The following is a 24,495-nucleotide window of genomic DNA, read 5'->3' on the forward strand; positions in this document are numbered from 1 at the left end:
CCGAATCGCGAATGAATCGTTCTTTTGAACAGGTTCCTTTAATAGACTCAGTTGAACCGAATCGCACGCGGAATAAGATCCGCGTCTCTGATTAATTCTGTCAGATTACCTGATTTAACCTAATTTCCATGACTTGTTTTTATTATGTTTATTACACCCACTCCATGTAATTTGTAGTTATTTTAATAACAGCATTGAGGACAAAAGGAGAAATAGGCCTAAAACAACTTTATTTAAAAGCACGTATGTCTGTGACATCGGCTCTGCCTGAATCACATACGTTAGGTGACCTAGGCTACTAAACATACTACAACTGTTGCATTTGTTCAGTACTTTAAATGTGTGTCAATGTAAATCTTTGGCTACATTTTCCATATTGTCAAGATCTAATAGGCTGAGTTGTGTCACTTGACTATCGTTTACCTCATTTTTCATGGCCTCCTGAGACAGTAAAATGTTTAATGCAGTTATTTGCCTACTTTGATCTCGAAGAGAGTTTACATTCAATTCAGCTTTATTTTTATAGCGCTTATACAATGTAGATTGTTTCAAAGCAGCTTCACATGAATGGTCATAGTAACTTAAATTGGAACAGAGTAGTTCATATTTGTTGGGCCTATTTAATACGACACCACATTTCGATATTTTCAATTAAAATTATAAAATGTAAGCTGTGTTTTAATTGGAAACTGAGGGGGAAACCTAACGTTAGTGAGTTAGATTTCTTGAGTTTAGAGCATCACTCATGTTAAAGCTCGCTGACTGACATCTTTGCAGTATGAACTTTTCAAACAGCACGAGCAAGCTAACGTTACACTTACGCTCGGTCTTACAGACAAACGACATAACGACGAGAAACGAACATTATTAAGCTTTTCAACGCTGGAGGGACGCGCTGAGTCCTCCAAGCTACGTTTTGCTCATTGACAGGTAACGTTAACGTCAAAATACCATTGTTAACTCGAAACAGCTGACAGGCACAGTGTTTGCTAACCAGTAGGCTGTTTGTGTAAGGCTATGTCAGTTAGCATTGATTAATTTCCATTCCTATTTATCAGTGCTGCTTATATTTTAATGTTAAAATGTCTTACCTTAATCCCTTTTTATTCATTTTAATCAAGAACTTTAAGCCGTTTTTCTTTGTTGCTTATAGTCAACATTTTAGGGCTACAACAAACGAATCTCGCTCTCTCTACAAAGAAAAAATAAGCAAACCTTGTTGATAAACATAACAGAAGCCTTTGAGAACATATTCTGAATAGAAACGCCGCGCGAGGACTCCTGAAAACTATTCGAATCATTTCACCTGAAACGAAACGTCCGAACGAATCGATTCTTTAAAAAGACTCGGAGTTTGTGCAGTTCAGCGCTCGTTTGCAGAAAGACAGACGCCGGACGCAGGGCGGAGCCACAGCGGCAGAACAATCGCGCTCTGTGCGTCGCGCCGCTTCTGCTCATCGCTTTGTGCAGGCCGCTGCGCTTCGATCACCTGTTGGATATCGGATACCGACCTCCCCCCTTAAAAACAGAGCCGGATACCAGATGCGCTGTCGTCAACAGTTATTATGAACCCTCAAAGGAAAGCGTGATTCCTTTACCTTCACCTAGAAATGAAAAACAGGCGTGAAACACAGAAAAAAGTATAATGCTCGGCTTTGGATCTAAGGCTCTTTATAATGTAAAACAGCCCAACACTGAAGTATCAGGCTGATACGTAATGACTTTTTTAATCTCGTGAGTGAGAGCTGAGTTTAAACACAGCTTGATGTAGCCTATTCATTGAAAGGTTTGCTTTTGTGGTCTCCAAGACCCCAATATATTTAAATGAGTGCAGTACATTTTTAAAAATGATTTTCTGACTATATAGCAGTCTAATTGAATTTGATTTATTTTGTGTTAGCCTGTGTTTTTTCCAAAGTTTTACCCTTAATACCCTAAAGCAACTGGATTTCCATCGCAGATTAAAAGTGACACATTTTTAACAGCTTTGACTGAGAAAAAAGTAAGAATTGTCATTTTATATCTTACAGTTTACAGGAGAGTTAAAATTGAGAGATAACTATGATATAAAAATGCAAAATTCGGAACCTTTTTCTCAATTCAAAAGGTTTTAAAAAGTTATGACTAAGAAAAGATTTGATTCAATAAAGTCACAAGTTTAGACCTAAAATATTACACTTACACCCAGGGCTGTTTATATCGAAGTTAACATTATAGCCACACCATGTTGGTTATTCGTAACATCTAATTTTTACGTCATTTGCCCAACGCTCAACCCTCAATCCAATACATTACTGACCATTTAATTTACCCAATATATCGATAGTGTTGTATGTCTTTAGACTGTGGGGCAAACAGGGGAAAAAAACACGGGGAGGACGTGCAAACTCCACACAGAAATGCCAACTGGCCCAGCCGAGGCTTGAACCATCAACCTTGCTGTGAGGGGACACGCTACCCACTGCGCCAACATGTCACCCCTAAAATATTATAATATCTTAATAAAAAAAATTATATATATATATATATATATTATTTTTTAATATCTTTAAAAAATTATATTTCAAATGAGTCACAAGGTCAAAAACATAAAATAAAAATGATATGAATCTAAGTTAGAGAAAATAAAAGGTGAATTTGGGAATTTTCAGTGTGCATTATTTTTAAACATACTCCAATAACTGACGGTCACAGGGAACCCAAACATTAAAACTATTTAATTAAATTATGATTCCCACTTTAATGCTGTCTGGCCAATCTGAGAAATTTATTTAGTTCTTAGTCTGTGTGCATTAATAAAGCAATGTAATGATATTTTTTCAGCAGAGTTTAAATCTAAATTTATGCCTTGATGGCTCTCTAAAGCAATTGAATGCAAAATATATGAAGCCATTTCTTTTTAAGTGTTATGCATTAGTCTGCAGCACAGCATTTTAAGGCGGCTGCATCCCAAGACTTGGGTGAGAAAAAATAAGAGTTTCTGAGAAGCCTGAAGGGAATGCAAATGTGAGTGATTCGAGCAGCCCACACAGTTCACCTGTGAGTGTGAGCACAAAAACGCACACACGTTTTCTGTCTAACTCTTTCTATCTCTCTCTCACTCACACACACACACACACACACACACACACACAGACAAAACTTGGCAAGCAGTCTAGCGTACAAGCCAGATCAGAGAGCTTCATCACTTCGGCAGACTAAATACATATAACTTCTTTACCAGTTCATCCGTGCCGTGTCTCCTCTCTTTTCTTTCTCTCTCTCTCTTTCTCTTTCATTCTATCCCTCTTTTTCTGGATTTCAGCTACAGGCCACGGTGAGTGTTTAATAAGATTATTCTGCCTTTTTTGGGGGGGCTCTGTCTGCCAAGGACCGTCTGTTCTTATCTTATCCTGAGGCAAATTCACAACCTATCAAGGTCAATTGAAATGTCAGACATGTAACTTGCAAATGAGAAGTGATATTAGCAAATTGAATGTTCCACAGAGGTCAAATACCGTACAGACACATAACCATTACATTACATTAAATTAAGATAGCTGATATCAACTTAATAGCTCTTGCCGGCATGTGATGTGTGCATGTTAAGCAACACTTTTGAGCAGATGTGGCGTGTTGTAAAGCGTGTGCTTGACACGGAAAGTCAAGTGCGCAGTTTTCAGTTTTTATCTTAAAATTCTGAAGTCTACAGGTATTTATTTTAACTTTTTTATGATGTATATGCTAACTTCAGAATTGTTTATACCTGGATTGAATTGTTATCATAAATTACTTTTTTTTACTTGATTTTTTTATGAGTGTTGGCGTGAATTCAACCTTTAGCAGTTTTTTTTTTAAATATGACACTATAATATAATACTTTCAATGTATAATTTTTTTATGCAAATTCATCATTTTCCATACATGAAATTCAGATAAAGGGCATAAGATGTTTCTGCAAACATTGCATTTCATGCACTGCAAAGTAGCAGATAATTCATGTGGCTTCAGATGAAGATAATATATATGTTGTGCTTCTAAACAGGTGCAGAAAATCTGTTTAATTTCACCCCAGATGTTGTTTTAAAAGAAAAGTGAAACTGTAATTTATAATGCTAAATTAGACTGTACATTTGTATGTGTTTTTAACAGTCATCTAAATTTCTAATGAATTGATAGGACCTTAATTTTAAATATTTCATGCAATTGTTTGCATAGCACAAAACATGCCACGATTATTTAAATTCAGATCGTTTGAAATGAAGTCATTATTTCATCATGAACCCTCACTGTGGAGTGCAAGCGACTCTGAGTTTAGTGGCAATAATTCAGACTGTTTCACTGCCCAAATGCCCGTGATATTTCAGTGTTCCTTTGAGGCCCTCTAAATATGGGCACAAAATCCTGCAAAGTTGGACAAGAATTGTGGTAATAAAAAAACAAAGTGAGCAGTCTTGAAAAGGGCAGGGGTCAAATGGCCTTTTACGCATAGGAAAAAGGAAGGTTTTGGTTTCCATTGTAGGCTACTTTGCCTGTTTGAACAAAGTTAGTTTCCATTCAAGGCAGTTGAGTTTGGGTTAATGGACATAAACAGTGTGAATATTTTAGGCGTCATTAAGCAACGTAGTTCAGATTGCTGTGTTCTGAACATGGACAATTTGTAATACCAATAAAATCTTTTTAGCGATCTGTACCAATTAGCTTTCAAAGCTTTAAATCGGTCTTCAAAATCTTCATGTTCTTCTAAACACCCTTAAAACGAATGTACGCCTCAATAGCTTGATCTTATTTAGGGCTTGAACAGTTTTCAAAGACGCTCAGTTTCAAAGCTCCCTTTATAGATTCAATAGACAGCAAACACTCATCTCAAATGGTTGATACTTCTGAGCGTATTAGTGAGACATTTTCTTCGCAATGCAAAATTAGCCCTATTACGGAAGCGATGGTTTGATGAGACTCTGCCGCAATATCGACAACAGTCTTTCAGACCGGAAAATAATGTTTAGACAAACAAATGTTTTTTTTTCATTGCGTTTTCCACTGAACATTGATAATACCTCAAATATATGTTTCTGATAGTGAAAATACAAAATCTGACTGGTAGGCCTAAATCCTGCCCACACATTTCCCATCTCAGTTGTATTAATAAAAACAATATAACTCTAGAAAATTTTATATATATATATATATATATATATATATATATATATATATATATATATATATATATATATGTACAGTGCTCAGCACTACCGAGTACACTCTATTTTGAAATATTTTTATCCATTCTCAGTGTATATAGACAATGAAATTTGGTGCGTCTAAACAAAACAGATTTATTAAACAGATATAATAAAATTATCTTTCAGTCACGAAACATATTTAGAAATTGAAAAATAATCAAATTAAATTCAAGCAAAATTTGCAAAAGAAATTACAACCTACACAATTTCAACTAAATTAAAAAAAAATATATATATATAATTTTTTTTTTTTTTGCTTCTCTTGATTTTTCCTTTTTTTGTATTTAATATTTTTCTATAACATATAATTTTGGGTATACTAGTTTTTAGACGGTTATCGTAAGTTATTTTGTTAGATAAGCTCCAGATTTGGCTTCAGTACTCACTAATCTAATGTAGATGCACAAATATAATATTGTATAGCTTCCTATTAAAAATATGAATTTAAAAAAAGTGATTTGTGAGGGGGCGATGCAGTGGCGCAGTAGGTAGCTGTCGCCTCACAGCAAGAAGGTCGCTGGTTTGAGCCTCAGCTGGGTCAGTTGGCATTTCTGTGTTTGCATGTTCTCCCTGCAATTGAGTGGGTTTTCTCCAGGTGCTCCAGTTTACCCCACAAGTCTAAAGACATGCGGTACAGGTGAATTGGGTGAGCTAAATTGGCTGTAATGTATGTGTGTGAATGAAAGTGTATGGGTGTTCTCCAGTGATGGGTTGCAGCTGGAAGGGCATCTACTGCGTAAAACCATATACTGGATACGTTGGTGGTTCGTTCAGGGACTAAACCGAAAAGAAAATGAATGAATGAATGATTTGTGAGGGGTATACTTATATATACTGAGCACTGTATATATACAATATATATATATATATATATATATATATATATATATATATATATATATATATATATATATATATATATATACACACACACACACACAACAAATGTATGTACTTTAATAAAATGTGTGTAGAATACTTAACAATTCTAATTAGAAATTAATTAAATAAAATTGTTTTTGGCTAACTCATGTCTTATTTAAAAAACATGAGCAATTGCAAAAAACACCAGAAAATTAAGAAACATTCTTCATCGGTTGAATAGCACGTGTTGCAAATCCTCACAACGCAAGCAAATAACAAAAACGCCTGCATTTTTCACAACACATGCAAATAGAATGGAACACAATGGAAATGTTTTATGGGGACCCTAAAATGTGATGAACCCAGTTATTTAGGTAATAGTTGTTTAGGCTGATAAAATACAAAAGACTAGGAATAAGAATGTTAAAATAAAATTTTTTAAAAACTCACCTTTCAAAGATCACCCACAATTTCACTGAGCAATAGTGACGGAAATGGTCCCTTGAAACATTTCCGTTGTGTTCTGTTCTATTTGCAAGTGTTGTGAGAAGATGCAGGCATTTTTATGTGTTTGTGTTGTGAGGATTTGCAGCACATGTGCTGTCAAAAGGATGAAGACCTTTGCTATTGCTTTTTTGCAATTGCATGCGTTTTCTTAAAGTGCAGCAGATTGAGCTCCCTCGGCCACCGTACATTTGTAATTTATAAGTTATGATAATCGTAGCCACACACACATATTAATGCGTAAATGTTAAAATTTGGTCTTTTATTTAATTTATAACATCTATTTTTTTTTTCTTCAGATCATAAATTGTACATTGTGTTTTATCCATAAATAAAGTAAATAATAGTAAAATTTCCACAAGGAAATTGTAAAAGTATCAGATTGTCTCATGAGTCTCATGTCTTCCTTCAAACAGAGAACTGTCCTCCAGTGTCTTTGCTGTGGCCTGTGGTGGTTAAAGTCAGGGTGTGTGTGTGTGGCTGTGGCAGGGTCTTGCTTTGTGCTGTATATTCAACAGTTGACGTCCCTTTATGTGTGACGTCCCTCTGTGTCCAGGAAACTGTGGTTTAAATCAAAGCTCTCTATCTAGGGTCCTCCACTTGTTCTTATTCATTGTGATGCATGTGCTGCTCGGCCTGCAAGACATTGTCAGATCATTTGCATAAAAACGATGGAATCTAAAATTCCAGAAAAGCAGTAGGGTTTTTTTTCGCCATCTGTTTTTTGGTAAAACTTTCACTGTGAGGTAAAAACAAGATGCTTAAATGTTTCATCATTGACCTCCTACTCTCAACACAGCCTTAGCATTCAGTCACTGGAAAATGTTCATCACGACATAAAGAAGTTGTTATATGCATTCAAAAATGACACTGTTTTAAGTCAAATTTGGGTTAAATATGGACAAAAAAAAAACTCTTGAATGAAATTTTGGTCACACTTTATGTTAAGGTACATTTTTTTAATTAACAAACCATTAACTAAGACTTTTAGCTACTAGTTTGCTGCTTATTAATAGTTATTAAGGTATTAGTTGGGTTTAGGTGGGGATTAGGGATGTAGAATTACATCCTACAATATAAATCCAAACTGTCAGCCAATATCCAGTGGTTAATAGTGAGAATTGGTATACTTTAACTAAAGTGTTTTAAAATTTTAACCCAACTTTAAAGTTTATCCACATTTATCTAAATTTGGGTTGAAACAAGAAAGCATTTTCTAAAGTGTAGGGACTAATTTTATGGTCCCTCAGTTGCATCTTTGGGCCTTTTTGATATCTACAGCGTTTTTAAACAGCTTCGGTCCCACATGTGCATTTCAACAAAGCATGTGTCTGTTGACAGTCTTAGGAACATTCTTGAAGCATCAGCACCTGCGCAGGGTGGAGGGTTTTCATATAAGAGCTGCATGGCGGGGGCGGAGAAGGATACGTCTGAGCTTCCTGTTGTGGTGATTCAATCCGAATGCGAGACTTTGCCAGTTGCAAAAAAGCAACACTAAAACATCAACTACACCAACCTTTAGGCTACATATTTACTCTACATACATATACATACCATTTCTTCGAATCACATAAGGCCAAATGTTAATATGCTAGGCCCAAAGCTACATTCAATTCCAAATGTAATTGATAAAAGCAGGCAAACAGTGAAAAAAGGAGATGTGCTTTGAGATGGGCGACATCCTCCCACTTCCCACATCAGCAAAAACACATGCTCACAACAGTTTGCCCCATTTTGTTGACGTTATCAGCCGCTTCAATCTGTCTCTCTGCCTGAAAGCATCTCCATTTCCACAGCTCGTGATCTAGTTCGAGTCTTGGACCCCTCGGGACCTCCATCATGACCGAACCTGCCGCCGATCTCCCATTCTTCTATGGCAGCATCAGTCGCTCGGAGGCCGAGGAGCACCTCAAGCTGGCTGGTATGGGAGACGGCCTGTTCCTCCTGCGACAGTGCCTGCGCAGTCTGGGTGGCTATGTGCTGTCTATGATCTGGAACCTGGACTTCTACCATTACTCCATTGAGAAACAGCTCAACGGAACGTATTGTATCGCAGGAGGGAAGCCTCACTGTGGACCAGCGGAGCTCTGTGAATACTACAGCAAAGACCCCGACGGCCTTGTGTGCACCTTGAGGAAGCCCTGTCTGAGATCGCCTGAAACAGAAATCCGGAAAGGCGTCTTCGATAACCTGAGGGACAACATGCTCAGGGAATATGTGCGGCATACCTGGAAACTGGAGGTGAGGAGATCAAAACTGTGGCCAGTGGATTATTCTTATATGTTAAGACTATGTTAGGTTCACCAGGCACTAATCAGTTGTGCAAATCTATGATCTTAAATGTGAGCCTGGACCACAAGTTATTTATTGAGATTTAAACATTATCAAAAAGCTCAATAAACAAACCTTTAATTAATGTAAGGTTTGTTAGGATGTCCGCCAAAATACAATTTGAAAATCTGAACTCTGCGTGTTAAAAAAAAAAACACAATATTGAGGAAAAAGTTTGCTAAAGAAAGTGCTCAGCAATGTACAGTTGAAGTCAGAATTATTAGCCCCCCTTTGATTTTTTTCTTCTTATTTAAATATTTCCCAAATTATGTACAGAGCAAGGCAATTTTCACAGCATGTCTGATAATATTTTTTCTTCTGGAGAAAGTCTTATTTGTTTTATTTTGGCTAGAATAAAAGCAGTTTTTAATTTTTTATGAACCATTTTAAGGTCAATATTATTAGCCCCTAATTATTATTAGTTTTTTCAGACTGTCTACAGAACAAACCATCATTATACAATAACTTGCCTAATTACCCTAACCTGCCTAGTTAACCTAATTAACCTAGTTAAGCCTTTAAAGGTCACTTTAGGCTGTATAGATGTGTTGTGAAAAATTTCTAGTCAAATATTATTTACTGTCATCATGGCAAAGATAAAATAAATCAGTTATTAGAAATGAGTTATTAAAACTATTGTGTTTTGGAAATGTGTTGAACAAATCTGCTCTCTTTTAAAATAAAAAATAAAAATCTCCTTTAAAAATAAACGGGGGTCTAATAATTCTGTCTTCAACTGTATATTACTAACCAAAACCAAAAATTGAGACATTTTGACATATTTACAGTAAGAAACTTTAAAAATCTTTTCCAAAAATATCTCAACTTTTCTGGAACATGATCTTTACCTGGTTTACTCTAATGGTTTTCGGCCTAAACAAAAAATCTATTTTGACCCATTCTATATATCACCGTGTAACATAACACTGGTTTTGTGGTGTAGGGTAACACATAACTGACTTTAAAAAGTTAAGACCAGTTTTAAAGAAGAAAGAAAAATCTTTCTTTAGGAATAGTCAAAGCAGATTGTGCACAAGTTTGATTCTGATTAGTTGACAAACATCTTGAATATTTGGTAACTGTACATATTCGGTATGTACTTACAAAACTCCATAGTTTTGTATGTTTTATGCAAAATACATAATCTGGATATAAGGAAGTTGAAGTTGTTTTTACACAGTCTGTTTTCCGGTATATTTAAAACCTATATGCTTATGCGTAAATGCACTAAAGAGAAAGTTTACACATAAATGAAAATTCTTTCATCTTTTACTCACCCACATATAACTCACTTGTGTGTTTGGCTTTTTATGTGGATCCCTAGATATATTTTGTCTTGATACATTTTAAACTTCCTCTGTGTAGCGTAGCACAAGATATGTGAAGATTTTAGTTTACCATTGACTTCCACTATTGGAACAAAGGACACTAAAAAAGAAAAGAATGGCTGAATTATCTATTCAATCAATCTACGAAATATCTATCTTTTACAAAAATGTGTGCTAGTGTAATTTGGAAAGGATGTTGAATAGAATGGCTTTTGCATGTCATTTTTGAAGTTTAAACAAATTCAGAACTTCAGTGATTTCTCTTAAACTAAAACTATAGATTGCAAAACATTTAAATTATGTTTTCGTATACTCGTGTCATTACAAACCTGTTTTACAGAATGTTCATATGTGGTGGATTGATTGTTTCAATCACAGATTAAGTCCAATAATCAAACCTTTCAATTAAAAATAATGAACATGTATCATCTACTAGGCCCGTAGCCAGGGGGAGTTTGGGGTGTTCAAAAGACTCAACCCCCCTACTGACAAAGTTCAGAATTTGGCTGCTCACTTGTCCTGTTTTTGACAGTTCATAAATCATAAATTGTGAAAATAGTCAATAGAAGAAGGCTTTAAGACTAATTTAATTTTGAATTATTCAAAAGGATAAATTCTGACTGAGGAAATGAGCTGGCCAGTTTGTTATTTGTTTATAGGCTATAGTTTTTAATTTAAAACAAGTTTGAACAGATTGCTAATTGTTTTTTTTTTTTTTTTACGATGGATGATGAGAAATTTGTATTTTAAAAATAAGCATTTTTTATATATCTAATTCATATTTCTTTTTTCATATATATATATATTTTAATTCTGATGTCAATACATAATTTATAAAACTGCAATAACTTACAATGTAAATGCAGATTTGTAAATAAACACCTTGTGGTAAATTAGTATGGTAAGCACTTTAACAAAAATGTAGAAAATATTTTTTGCATCAAAAAGTGTGGTTATGATCACCATCCAAAAAGCTAATCCAGCAAATATTAGTGCTTAAAATGTCACTAAAATGCAGTATTTGAACATCATTGAATTATTATGATGTTAAACATTAATTATGATGTTCAAATACTGCATTTTAGTGACATTTTAAAAATGAAGCAAACAACTGGGTCAAAAAAGTCAGCTTTGAGAAAAAAGAATGACCCCTTTCAATAGGCTGGGCCTGTACTATCAACTTGACATTATGACTTATAAATACATTGACGGATGCAGTATATTCAATACACCAGATGCCTAAATTGACATTGAGACACAAACACTGTTTTGTATAAATGTGAAGGTCTTTTTTCATTGAAGATGTCACTTTAGAAGCCACGCTAAAATGACCTGTTTCCATAAATGGTGCATTTTAAAAATGCATTTGATTGTCATGCTCCAACAGCAAAGAACCCTCGCATATTTTTAACAAGGGGTCACATTTTTGTTACCTTTTTAGGGGGATGCCATGGAGCAAGCCATCATCAGCCAGGCTCCACAGCTAGAGAAACTGATCGCCACCACAGCGCATGAGAAAATGCCCTGGTTCCACGGCAAGATCCCTCGGCAGGAGGGGGAAAGACGACTGTACTCTGGATCTCAGCCGGACGGAAAGTTCCTGTGAGTGAAACCCTCAATTACTCATCAGACGTGACAGTCTTTAAGGTTTCCTTCAGCAGCGGAGTGGAAAATATACATGATGACACATGAGCTGCTTTTAGAGGCAAATCAGACGATAAGTACCGTGGCAAAAATAGAGTTAGGTCTTCAGAAAACAGTAGTTTTATAGTTGTCGTTTTCCCTCATATGCATAGCTAATATAGAAAGGAAAAGCTGCATATTTTATATAAATATAACATAATTTAGGCTCATCAGTAAGGAGATTGCTAATAGTTTGTTGTTTTTTTCCAGAGTTCGAGAGAGAGATGAAATGGGCACCTTTGCACTGTCTGTGACGTATGGAAAAACTGTGTACCATTATCAGATCTTGCGTGACAAATCAGGGAAAATCGCAATGCCAGAAGGAACTAAATTTGACACTGTGTGGCAGGTACGTTTTGCCCATCAAAGAGTCTCTCATCTAATGTAAACCTTTATGAAGACGTAAAAATAAATTCAGGGGTAAAAATGCATTTCGGTGATGTTGGTAGAATGCTAGAGATGGTAACATAATATAATATTAATGTTTACTTTTAAATAATCTACTAATTTATTATTTAATTGTTACCTTAAGAAAAAAAGGTGTTTTGATGGTCTGTTTGTTGAATTTAAGTTACATTGCATCTACATGCCAACTAATTCTCATTAGATTAAAAGTAGACTGACTGTTAGGGGTAAGGTTGCTGTGAAGGTTGACATGTACTAGCAAAATTTCTTATAGTCAGTTAAATGTCTGTTGAAGGAGCAGTATCAACAGATATTACCAACAAAATAAAGTGTTACTGAAAACAGAGATGTTTTTAAACTGTCTGTTACCTTAAGAAAGTAAATTAAACAAGGTATTGCACAAAGTATGCAAATCCACACTGTGATCATTTAAAATATTTATTTAAAAAAATGTGATGTGAAATGTGAAGTAACAGCATCAGATCTAATCTGAAAACCCTCCAACAATAACTATAACAATAATAAACCCTTCAAACTGTAATTGACGTGCATATCAGAATGTATTTAGACAGTGGTCAAAAACTAAATGGAGCTTAAACAAATAAACAAATGCACAAAACAAATGAGTTTATTTCAAATATTAATCATGTTAGATTTTTTTTCTCCAAAATGACTCATTAAACTAGTTTTTTGACCATGTCAGAATGTTTGTTGGTATGTGTCAAAAGTGAAAAGTAGTAAATGGTATGAGTCTTTTAAAAATCCTAACAGCAGAAGTTTTCTTTTTTTCTTTCTTTCTTTTTTTCATATGTGGCTTAGTAACTTCCTTCACCAAAAACAAAATCAAACATTTAAGAGCAGTAAACTCACTTTGCTGCCCCATGCGCTCCTCACAGTCTTTTAAAGATGTCTTTTTCAAATTTTTCTTAATTTTCTTCTGGAGAAAGTCTGATTTGTTTTATCTTGGTTGGAATAAAAGCAGATTTGAATTTTTAAAAAACATTTTAAGGTCAAAATTATTAGCCCCTTTAAGCAATTTTTTTTCAACAGTCTACAGAACAAACCATCGTTATACAATAACTTGCCTAATTACCCTAACCTGCCTAATTAACCTAGTTAAGCCTTTAAATGTCACTTTAAGCTGTCTAGAAGTGTCTTAAAATATCTAGTCAAATATTATTTACTGTCATCATGGCAAAGATAAAATAAATCAGTTGTTAGAAATGAGTTATTAAAACTATTATGTTTAGAAAAAAAAAAAAAAAAATCTTCTCTCCATTAAACAGAAATTGGGGGAAAAATAAACAGCGGTGGTTAATAATTCTGACTTCAACTCCATGTTTATTTATCGATGTGATTGTAAAAATAAAATCTGTACCATTACACTGAACAGCATTTTTGCAATATTATAAAAATATATATAAAATATATTATTTAAAATATATTTGCAATTTATTAATTTTTATGTTTTGACATTTTTCACAAATGTTATTTGAAACAAGCAATTAGTTGACTTTAAAAAATTAGGTAAAAACTGCCTAAAAAATTATAAAGTAAATTAACTATATGCATACATATAAAAAATTAAGTGAAGATAACTTAGTTGCAACAGAAATGCTTTCCATTTTTTTAAGTAAAAACAACTTGTCACATTTAAAGCAATGGGTTCACTCACATTTTAAAGTAATTGCTTTTTACAGTGCACTGAAACTTGTAACATTTAATTTGCTTTCAGCTGGTTGAATACTTAAAAATGAAGCCTGATGGTCTTGTGACTGTATTGAGAGAACCGTGTGTTAACCAAAACAACGCAGCTCCAGGTATGAACTTTAACAGTGCCATCATTTTAATTTGTGTAACATCTCACATTCATATGAACAGAACAGCTACAATTTTCCATATGAATAAAACATATATTGTTTTTTTGTTTATGTTTTTGTCACATTTAGCTCCTGCAAACGCTCCGGTAAGCATGGCCCACGTGTATTTTAGAAGACGTTTAATAATATCACGTATGTGTTTAATTGACTTGTGTTTTGTGCGTTTCAGAGGAGGTCAAGAGGTAATGGATACACACCACCCCCTATGGGTAAGTTTATATCGGTGCAACATTTCAAAGTCCAAACAGTCCAACGGCAGCGATAAAATCAACAAATATGCCCAGAAATTTATGTCTAGTTGAAATATGTTTAAAACAAACGCAGTCCAAGTCTCAGAGTCTCAGAGCTGTCTTGATGATAAATGCGTCAAGTTTTGGCTAATACTGCTAAACTCTCTGGAACTGCACCACATAGTTTTGCGCAAAGAACAACATGGATAAATGCTTTGATACCGGCTGAAATATTTACTGTAGAGCTGCTCGGTTTGTTCTCCTGACAAAGAGAATTTGCATTAACTGTGTTTCCTCTGGAATTTCTATGGGCTTTCAAAATGCTGGTTTTCTGTTTATGAGTAAATTAAGTCTGCGGTTAACATTACTTGAGGAGACTTTCCCACAATCATGCCTCAAGCGTCCTTTTTCAAACCACTGCATGCTTTAAAATATGTAAGTTGATAATTTGTTGCCAATGTAAAGACTTCCACAAGGATGTTTACAGACGTTGTTTAAAAGTCCTAATTTGAGGCCCTGAACCGCCAGTTGCATGTGGGAATATAGTCAAATATACATTGTACGAGACAAAAGTATTGATTTTTATTTGCCAGAAATCATTAGAAAAACAAGTAAAGTAGAATAAAATAAGCTTCCATGAAGACATTTAGGAAATTTCCATAAAACTCAATCTTTTATTAGTAATATGCATTGCTAAAAATGTAATTTGAACAACATTAAATGGGATTTTTTTTCTTAACCCTTAGTTTCCAGATATTCAAGTAGTGGTATATCAACTAAATATTGTCCTATACTAACAAACTTAAACTTCTTTATTCAGCTTTCAGACAGGCACATAGACAGCCAGGTAAATGGGGTGGGGGTTTCTCCAAAAATAGACCTTTTTGCAGTTTTTCGCCTCATTTTCTGTTTAATTAAGAGATTTAAATACTGCATTCTAGTGACATTTTATGCACTATTTTTAGCTGAATTAACTTTTCGACTGGTAATCATATCCATATTTTCTCAAGATTTAGAACAAAAGAAATGTGGAAAAAATACTTATTTTTAAAATACAAATTTATTACATTATACATAATTGGAAACAAAATAAAAATTTGTTAAAGTTTAAAAAAAAAAAGTAGCCTATTGTCATTTATTAGGCAAATAGCAAACTGGCCAGCACATTTAACTTTCCTCGGTCAGAATTTGGCAACTTAAATAAAAATAATTCCAATATAATTATAATTAAGTACTAATTTAAAACTTCACAATTTTTCTAGCCTCTCTTGTAAAAGAAGTACATTTGAAAATTCATGGATAACAACAATAACCAAATTAGTATTCAAATTAATTTTTATTTGTGCCACTTTTGGTGCATCACACCTTTTTATTGGTAATTTTTTTGTTTTAAGAGTAGACATAAAGTCCAAGATTTAGAATAAAAATTACTTGTAAAATGTTTTCTCTATTTACAGTAAAAACAATACAGTAGCGAAAGATGACTTATCTTATGTCAGATTCTTATGTTGTCTTGCACAGCTGGATGTTGGACTCATGAAAAATATTTATTAGCATTGGTCAAAACTGATTAACTGACACAGCAGAGCAACAGCCAACAGAATATTCCACTTGGTCTTAAAGCCTTTTTCGTTCAGTTATTTTCACAATTTATGATGGCATAGCAGGCAAAATATGACAAACTAACTCATGTATGGGACAAATTCTGCACCTTTTCAGTAAAAGGTGGATCTTCTGAACCACCCGAAGCCCCCCTGGCTACAGGCCGTTGATGTATAAATTTCTGTTTTCTAAAAGATGACACTTATGATAATTTTGTAGTCAAGGTCACATTTTTAAAATGTTTTTTTTTCTCTACAAGCTTCATGCACTAATATTTATCGTTTGTTTTTTATTTATTTAAAATCTATTTATTGATCTATCTATTTATTTTATTGACTCACTCTCTGCTATTATGGACCTTAATCTACAGTTAACTGTAAGCAGTCTTTTAAGAAATGCAATGTTTTCTGCTGCTTGCCACGTCATGCTACTTACAGTTGAAGTCAGAATTATTAGCCCCCCTTTTAAATTTTTTTTTTTCCTTTTTAAATATTTCCCAAATGATGTTAAACAGAGCAAGGACATTTTCACTGTATGTCTGATAATATTTTTAAAGTTTTATTTGGTTTATTTTGGCTAGAATAAAAGCAGTTTTTAATTTTTTAAAAGACATTTTAAGGTCAAAATTGTTAGCCCCTTTAAGCTATATTTTTTAGTCTACAGAACAAGCCATCATTATACAATAACTTGCCTAATTACTCTATCCTGCCAAGTTAACCTAATTAACATAGTGAAGCCTTTAAATGTCACATTAAGCTGAATACAAGTGACTTGAAAAATATCTAGTCAAATATTAATTACTGTCATCATGGCAAAGATAAAATAAATCAGTTATTAGAGATGAGCTATTAAAACTATTATGTTTAGAAATGTGTTGAAAAAAATCTTCTCTTTGTTAAATAGAAATTGGGGAAAAAAATAAACAGGGGCGCTAATAATTCAGAGGGGCTAATAATTCTGACTTCACCTGTATATGTATTCTAGACATTTTAGTTATGTATTGTTCATGGCATGTCCAGCATTTAATTTGACAATGTTAATTCTTACATATTTCTTATCCTCCAAGTATTCTTGTTTGCTAGCTAAACATGTGTTTAATAGTTGACAGTAAATGCATTATACATTATTATAATATGTAACTACAATACTTTAGAAAACTATTAGAATTATTTTTAATGTTGGGCTGTCGAAAGGTTAAATAAGAGACAATAAACTTAATGTTAATATAATTTGATAAATTCAGCGATGAACTACAATTTAAAACATGATTAGTTGACTTTAAAAAGGTGGGCAAACCTGTTACATAAAAATTAAATAAAGTAAAATATAAGGTAAATGTAAGTAGGTAAATACTTTGTGCATATATATATATATATATATATATATATATATATATATATATATATATATATATATATATATATATATATATATATATATATATATATATATATATATATATATATATGAAAGAAAATAAGTCATCTTAACAACAGGTTTATTCACTTTTTTTTATTAAGTCAATTTGTCGCTTTAAAGGCAACAGGTTTACTAATTTTTTAAAGTAAAGTAACCGATCATTTATTTACAGTGAAGCTATAATGCATCTGTTCAATCATTAAAAACATTTAATTTAATGACAAAAGTTCAAATCAGTGAGCAAGTAACAAATACTGGTGTTGGAGTTGGCCGATAATCTAACAAGAACAGCAACAACATCAATAAAAATCCCTTCTAAACATCCAGATTCTCATAGACACTCATACTCCAGATGAACCGTTGTAAAGTAGTTTGAAACATTCTTCATTTAAATTGTTTATTAGCCCACTAATTGACTAATGTTCCTCAGTGCCTAAGCCAATGGGAGCTGAGGGTTCACGCCCATCTCTACCAATGGACCACGACGGATTCACTAGTCCTTATGACGATCCAAACGAACTGAAGAAAAAGACCCTGTTCATCAAAAGAGACAAATTGATGATCGACGAGGTGGAGCTTGGGTCTGGAAACTTCGGCTGCGTCAAGAAAGGTGTTTTCAAAATGGAAAGGTGAGTAGAAAAGCTTTATAACGTTATACAACATGACATGAGTGCACTGGGTGAGCACATGATTTTTTGTCTTGAGTAGCAAACAGATCGATGTGGCAATTAAAGTGCTGAAGAATGAGAACGAGAAATCGGTGAGGGATGAAATGATGCGAGAGGCTGAGATTATGCATCAGCTGAGTGATCCCTTCATTGTGCGCATGATTGGACTCTGTGAGGCCGAAGCGCTCATGCTGGTGATGGAAATGGCCCCTGCCGGCCCGCTCAACAAGTTCCTCTCTGGAAAGAAGTGAGTTATTATTATATAAAGAATATGTAAATAGTTTTCAACACAGAGGTTATGTATTTAAACATAGAAACTGTGAACATAAAATATATTACATTTAGCTTTAAGATTTATATTGTCATGTACAGTACATCTGGAAAGTATTCATAGCGCTTCACTTTTTCCACATTGTTTTATGGTACAGCCTTATTCCAAAATTGATTAAATTGATTTATTTCCTCAAAATTCTACACTCAATACCCTGTAATGACAATGTGAAAAAAATGTTGCAAATTTATTTAAAATACAAAAGCTGAAAAATTACATGTGCATCAGTATTCACAGCCTTTGGCGTGAAGCTCTAAATGGAGCTCAGGTATATTCTGTTTCCACTGACCATTCCTGAGATGTTTCAGCAGCTTAATTGGAGTTGACCTGTGGTAAATTCAGTTGATTGGACATGATTTGAAAAGGCATACATCTGTCTATATAAGGTCCCAGGGTTGACAGTGCATGTCAAAGCACAAACCGAGCTTAAAGACAAAGGAATTGTCGGTAGACCTCCGAGACAGGATTGTCTTGAGGCACAAGGCTGGGGAAGGTTACAGAAAACATAACTCTTTGTAGTGAATGCCAGGTGTTACGTTTGGAGAAAACCAGGCACCGCTCATCACCAGGCTAAATACCATTCCTACAGTGAAGCATGGTGGTGGCAGCATCATGCTGTGGGAATTTTTTTCAGCAGCAGGAACTAGAAGACTAGTCAGGACTAGTCCTGGATGAAAACCTGCTTCAGAGTGCTCTTGACCTCAGACTGGGGCGACGGTTCATCTTCCAGCAAGGCAATGACCCAAAGCACACCACCAAAATTTCAATGGAGTGACTTCACAACGACTCAGTGAATGTCCTTGAGTGGCCCAGCTAGAGCTCAGACCCATATATTATTGAACATCAACAACGTATTGAGCAAAGACTGTGAATACTGATGTACATGTGATTTTTCCGGTTTTAAATATTTTTTCACATTGTCATTATGGGGTATTGTGTGTGGTATTTTGAGGAAATAAATTAATTTAATTCATTTTGGAATAAGGCTGTAAGATAAACAAATGTGAAAAAAGTGAAGTACTATAAATACTTTCCAGATATTTATATCAAAACAATATATACTGTTGATTAATGAGCATTGTCCCTGTTAAATAAATTAAAATAAATTGCCTAGTTAATGTAACTTGCCTTGTTAACTTAACTTAGTTAAAATACTATTTACTTTACTGTTTACTTTTATTTAGCAAAATAACTAGAAAAATATTATACACGGCCTATATACTGTCATCATGGCAAAGACAAAGTTATTAGTTAATTGATATTAGCTATTAAAACTATTATGTTTAATAATGTGTTAAAACATACTTTCTACATTAAACAGCACTTGAAAAAGCACTTTTAATTTTACTATTAATTTTGTGTGTATGTGTGTAAGTACATGATGCACACATAAAATATATAACATATTGTTTAGTTTATAAATAGTGATTATACAAAATATTATGTCAAACATTTTGGTTTTATATTTATAATTCACATTGTATAATATATATAGCAAAATGTATTCTGCTTCTAAAATATATTGTGTTAAACATTGTGTTAAAATGTAAAAGCTCTAATCTGAATTGTGTATGGAATTTTAATATTATTCAATTGAATCTTTAACATATACAGTGTATATTTCAAATATTTAAAATAGATTTAGCTGTGATTTTCCTCTATATTGACTTAAAATAAGCTCTTAGTTCTAATCTGATTAATGTAAACAAATAACCAGTCCTGAAAATTAAAAATGAACACCGTGCTCTGACTAATTTAGGAATGTGATCAATAACATCTGTTTAAACTGAAACTTGTTTGGATTTTCTTTCAGAGACCAGATCACTACGGAAAACATTGTGATGTTAATGCATCAGGTGTCAATGGGGATGAAGTATTTAGAAGGAAGGAACTTTGTGCACAGAGATCTGGCTGCTCGTAATGTGCTCCTGGTCAACCAGCAATATGCCAAAATCAGCGACTTCGGCCTCTCCAAAGCACTGGGTGCAGATGATAACTATTACAAGGTGAGCTGCTCTTGAGAAGAACCCTTCTCACTTGCAAAAATTTTTAAATTTTATGCATGAAATGATGACCATTTATTCCATTGTGTTACATTGGGTTTAGATGACCCCTTTAGAGATCTGTATCATTTCAGCTATCTCCTGAAACAGTGCTAGTATAGCTACTGTTTCTTTTGGTCTGGATCTCAAACTCAATTCCTGGAGGGCCGCAGCTCTGCACAGTTTTGCTCCAATACTATCAAACACAGTTGATCCAAATAATCGAGATGTTCAAAAGAGTCATGAACACCTTCATTAGTTGGATCAGCAGTGTTTGATCAGGGTTGGAACTGTGCAGAGCTGCGGCCCTCCAGGAATTGAGTTTGTAACCTATGGGTTAGTGGATTAAATTAACGTTTTTGAAAGTTACTGTCAGTAGTAGGGTTGTTGGACTATGCCAAGTTTTACTGTTCTAAAATGGATGTTTATCTTATCATGTATATTTGCTTTTTGGTTATTAAAGGCAATAAGGGCCAAAACAGATTAAACTGATTGTGTCAACATACACAATATGTCCACGTTAAAGGGATAGTTCATCCAAAAGTGAAAACTCTGCCATCATTTACTGGCCCTTGATGTTCCAAACAGGTTGAGTTTCTTATTCTGTCGATAACAAAAGAAAATATTTTGAATAATATAAATGTTGAAAGCCTGTAACCATTGACTTCCATAGTAGGAAAAACAAATACTATGGAAATCAATGGTTACCGGTTTGAAACATTTTTCAGTATATCTACTTTTGTGTTCTGAATGAAAATGAAATTTGATTGCATCAACATGAACAGTTAGATGTTTGCATATGTATGGGCCAGTATAATGTATCTTTCTCAAATAAAACTGGAGTATGTTTCCATATGTCTATCCCAATGTATTTTTGTATAATGTAAATGCAAATATAGTCTTAAATACAAATTTTTATTGGCTGTTTTGCTTGATGACACGGTCAAAGTCTACATGTTTACATATTCAAAAGTGATGCATTTTTATTTAAACATATCTGGGTATTATATTCATTCATTCATTTTCCTTCGCCTTATTTATCAGGGATCGCCACAGCAGAATGAACCATTAACTAATCCGACATATGTTTTAAGCAGCGGATGCCCAGCCACAACCCAGTACTGGGAAACACCCATGCACTCTCTCATTCACACACACACACACACACACACACACACACACACACACACGCACGCACACACACACACACACACACACACACACACACACACACTATGGCCAATTTAGTTAATCCAATTCACCTCTAGCGCATGTCTTTGGGATGTGGGGGAAACCAAAGCACCCAGAGGAAACCCACACAAACACGAGGAGAACATGCAAGCTCCACACACAAATGCCAACTGGCCCAGCTGGGACTCAAACATGTGACCTTCTTGCTGTGAGGCGCCAGTGCTAACCACTGAACCACCTTGCTGCTGTATTATATTCATAATTTTAATATTATATTAAAAAACAAATAGGGGGATAATTTACAGCATGAGTTTTGTTTTTTGTTTTTTCACAGACAGCGATTTTGTGAGAGAAATATTATGTACCTGACATACACAATGCTATACTGTGAAAATTTGTTTCTGAGATGGTTGTCATACTGTGGAAATTTTAGGGAGACCATTAAAATATTGTGTTAACAGACAAAAGTTAAAATGTAGTTACTTATGTATAAACAACATAATATCCAAAGAGAAGCATCAAAAACTATCCACTGTGTATCTGTAGAGCACTATGTTCACACAGGAGAAATTGCATTTTATCTATACATTTCTAAATGTTCAATATTTTACTGTCAATAAAACAACAGGACGGGGCAACATGGTAGCTCAGTGGTTAGCACTGTCGCCTCACATCAAGAAGGTTGCTGGTTCAAGTCCCAGCTGAACCAGTTGTCCTTTCTGTGTGGAGTTTGCATGTTCTCCCCGTGTCCGTGTGGGTTTCCTCTGGGTGCTCCGGTTTCCCCCACAGTCCAAAGACATGCGCTATAGGTGAATTGAATAAACTAAATTGGCCATAGTGTATGTATGTGAATGAGTGTGTATGGATGTTTCCCAGTACTGGGTTGCACTTGGAAATGCATCCACTGTGTAAAACATATGCTGGATAAGTTCACGGTTCATTCTGCTGTGGGAAACCCTAATGAATAAAGGGACTAAGGCGAAGAAAAATGAATGAATGAATAACAAATGACCAGTTCCTTGTTCCTGTGTCATGGTCATTGGCATCTCTTAACAACACCATAATTCTTTACTTTCAATATAAGTAACTTTCTGTAGTAGTAGTTGGTGTAGCACTTGTGATTTATTATTATTGTTGTCATTTATTACTGTTGTCCTTTCTTTCTTTTTACTCTCATTTTTACTATCATACATTAGTAAGCATTGTTGTTACTCCCTACCTCTGACTGGTTTCTTTCTATATGTTTTATCCAAATCTGTGACACTTGCTTCATTTATTGACTGTTATTGTTCCTTATGTATGTACTCTGACCTGTCCACCAAGTTACCTTTACATGCATACACACACTCACACGCACATACCAGTACATGACTATATTGTTGGTGTTTTTGTTTTGTTTTTGTTTCGTTGCTTTGTATTTGTTATTTGTTGATGTTTTCTTGTATTTGTATGATTTTTGCATATTCTAATTAAAAAATAAATAAATAAATAAAAATTAAAAAAAACAACACCATAATTTCTCTATGTATGCGTTTAGGCCAGAACAGGAGGAAAATGGCCTCTGAAGTGGTACGCGCCAGAGTGCATTCATTTTCACAAGTTTTCCAGCAAAAGTGACGTTTGGAGTTTTGGCATCACGATGTGGGAGGCCTTTTCCTTTGGAGGAAAGCCGTATAAGGTAAACAGTTGATCTCGATATTACTTACAGCCAATTTAAACAAGCTGCTCATCAGACATCTATTTATTTTGTCCATGCAGAAAATGAAAGGTCCAGAGGTGATAACATATATTGAAGGTGGTAGTCGTTTGGATTGTCCTGCCGCATGTCCTGAGGCCATGTATGAGCTGATGAAAGAATGCTGGACCTACAAGTAAGCATCATTTAGTCCTGTTCACTTGTTTTAATGTATAAATTAAAATCAAAACTTATATTAACACATTCAAAAGGGAATGTGAATAACGTCTAACTGACTTTGGAATCTTTGTCTTTTTCAGGCATGAAGAACGGCTAAATTTTGCAAAAGTGGAGGAGAAGATGAGAACTTTTTATTACTCCATAGCAAAGAAGATCCCGGATTACCTGAAAACAGAGAATGGAACTCCTCCAAAGTGATATGAGGGCCAAATGGAAACATTTGTAGACAGGATAGAATGACAACAGTTTTCAGATATTTGACGTTTAAACATTATGTTTGGTAAACTATAATATATTTGTTATTTTCATGTTGTCTATCAAACTAGCTGACTGATCAATGCAAGATGCCGTTTTATATTACTGGCCTGCTACTATCAGTGCTATTAATGCTATTTGTGCTCGGTGCCTATTTAAATATGCCATATTATAGGTGGTAATCAAAAGTTTCTCTCTCGCAATAGTGTTTTAGTACATAACATCAGATTGAGGCTCTTACTCATCCATCCATTTACATTTTTGAAGAGAAAAGAGATATTTACTCAAACTTCAGGGTCTGGTTCTCTGTTAAATGTTCTGTGATTGTACTTTTGCTCTGATTTTGGTATATTGTTTTGTTCAATTTGTGTATTCAAACTATTAATTGTTTTTGTGACAATTTAGACTTTTTGAAACTGGGAAAAACTGCAAATCCAATTACAAACTGATGTTGATTTTTTGATAAATAAACATGTTGGAGCTGACTATGCATGAATTAATTATTTGAGCGTAATTATATATTTCAATAATTAAACCTGTTTAGGTGAGCACGTAGTTAAAGCCACACTGAAACACATTAAAAGTCAACTATATAATGGAGGCAGACATTAAGAGGTTAATCAGA

General features: G+C 34.2%; 1 protein-coding gene across 2 annotated transcripts; it reads left to right on the forward strand.

Moving 5' to 3' along the window:
- Window positions 1–627: 627 nt before the first annotated feature.
- zap70 (zeta chain of T cell receptor associated protein kinase 70) lies at window positions 628–24,355 on the forward strand. Of its 2 annotated transcripts, none has more exons than XM_073909489.1 (13): window positions 628–930; window positions 8,387–8,831; window positions 11,691–11,851; window positions 12,143–12,281; window positions 14,073–14,157; window positions 14,287–14,303; window positions 14,387–14,426; window positions 17,899–18,097; window positions 18,177–18,383; window positions 20,281–20,473; window positions 23,238–23,378; window positions 23,459–23,571; window positions 23,696–24,355. In XM_073909489.1, the coding sequence occupies exons 2-13, from the start codon at window positions 8,430–8,432 to the stop codon at window positions 23,811–23,813; spliced, it is 1,815 nt and encodes a 604-aa protein (XP_073765590.1). In that variant the 5' UTR covers window positions 628–930; window positions 8,387–8,429; the 3' UTR covers window positions 23,814–24,355.
- The last annotated feature ends 140 nt before the right edge of the window (window positions 24,356–24,495 follow it).

This window comes from Danio rerio, chromosome 8, assembly GCF_049306965.1.
Source record: "Danio rerio strain Tuebingen ecotype United States chromosome 8, GRCz12tu, whole genome shotgun sequence".
Classification (NCBI taxonomy): Eukaryota; Metazoa; Chordata; class Actinopteri; order Cypriniformes; family Danionidae; genus Danio; species Danio rerio.

Bases quoted from the DNA above. Each gene is read 5' to 3' on its own strand.
- zap70 (XM_073909489.1), top strand. From the start codon at position 8,430: ATGACCGAACCTGCCGCCGATCTCCCATTCTTCTATGGCAGCATCAGT. The intron at 8,832-11,690 runs GTGAGGAGATCA...TTACCTTTTTAG, and splicing joins GGCATACCTGGAAACTGGAG to GGGGATGCCATGGAGCAAGC. The intron at 11,852-12,142 runs GTGAGTGAAACC...GTTTTTTTCCAG, and splicing joins CAGCCGGACGGAAAGTTCCT to AGTTCGAGAGAGAGATGAAA.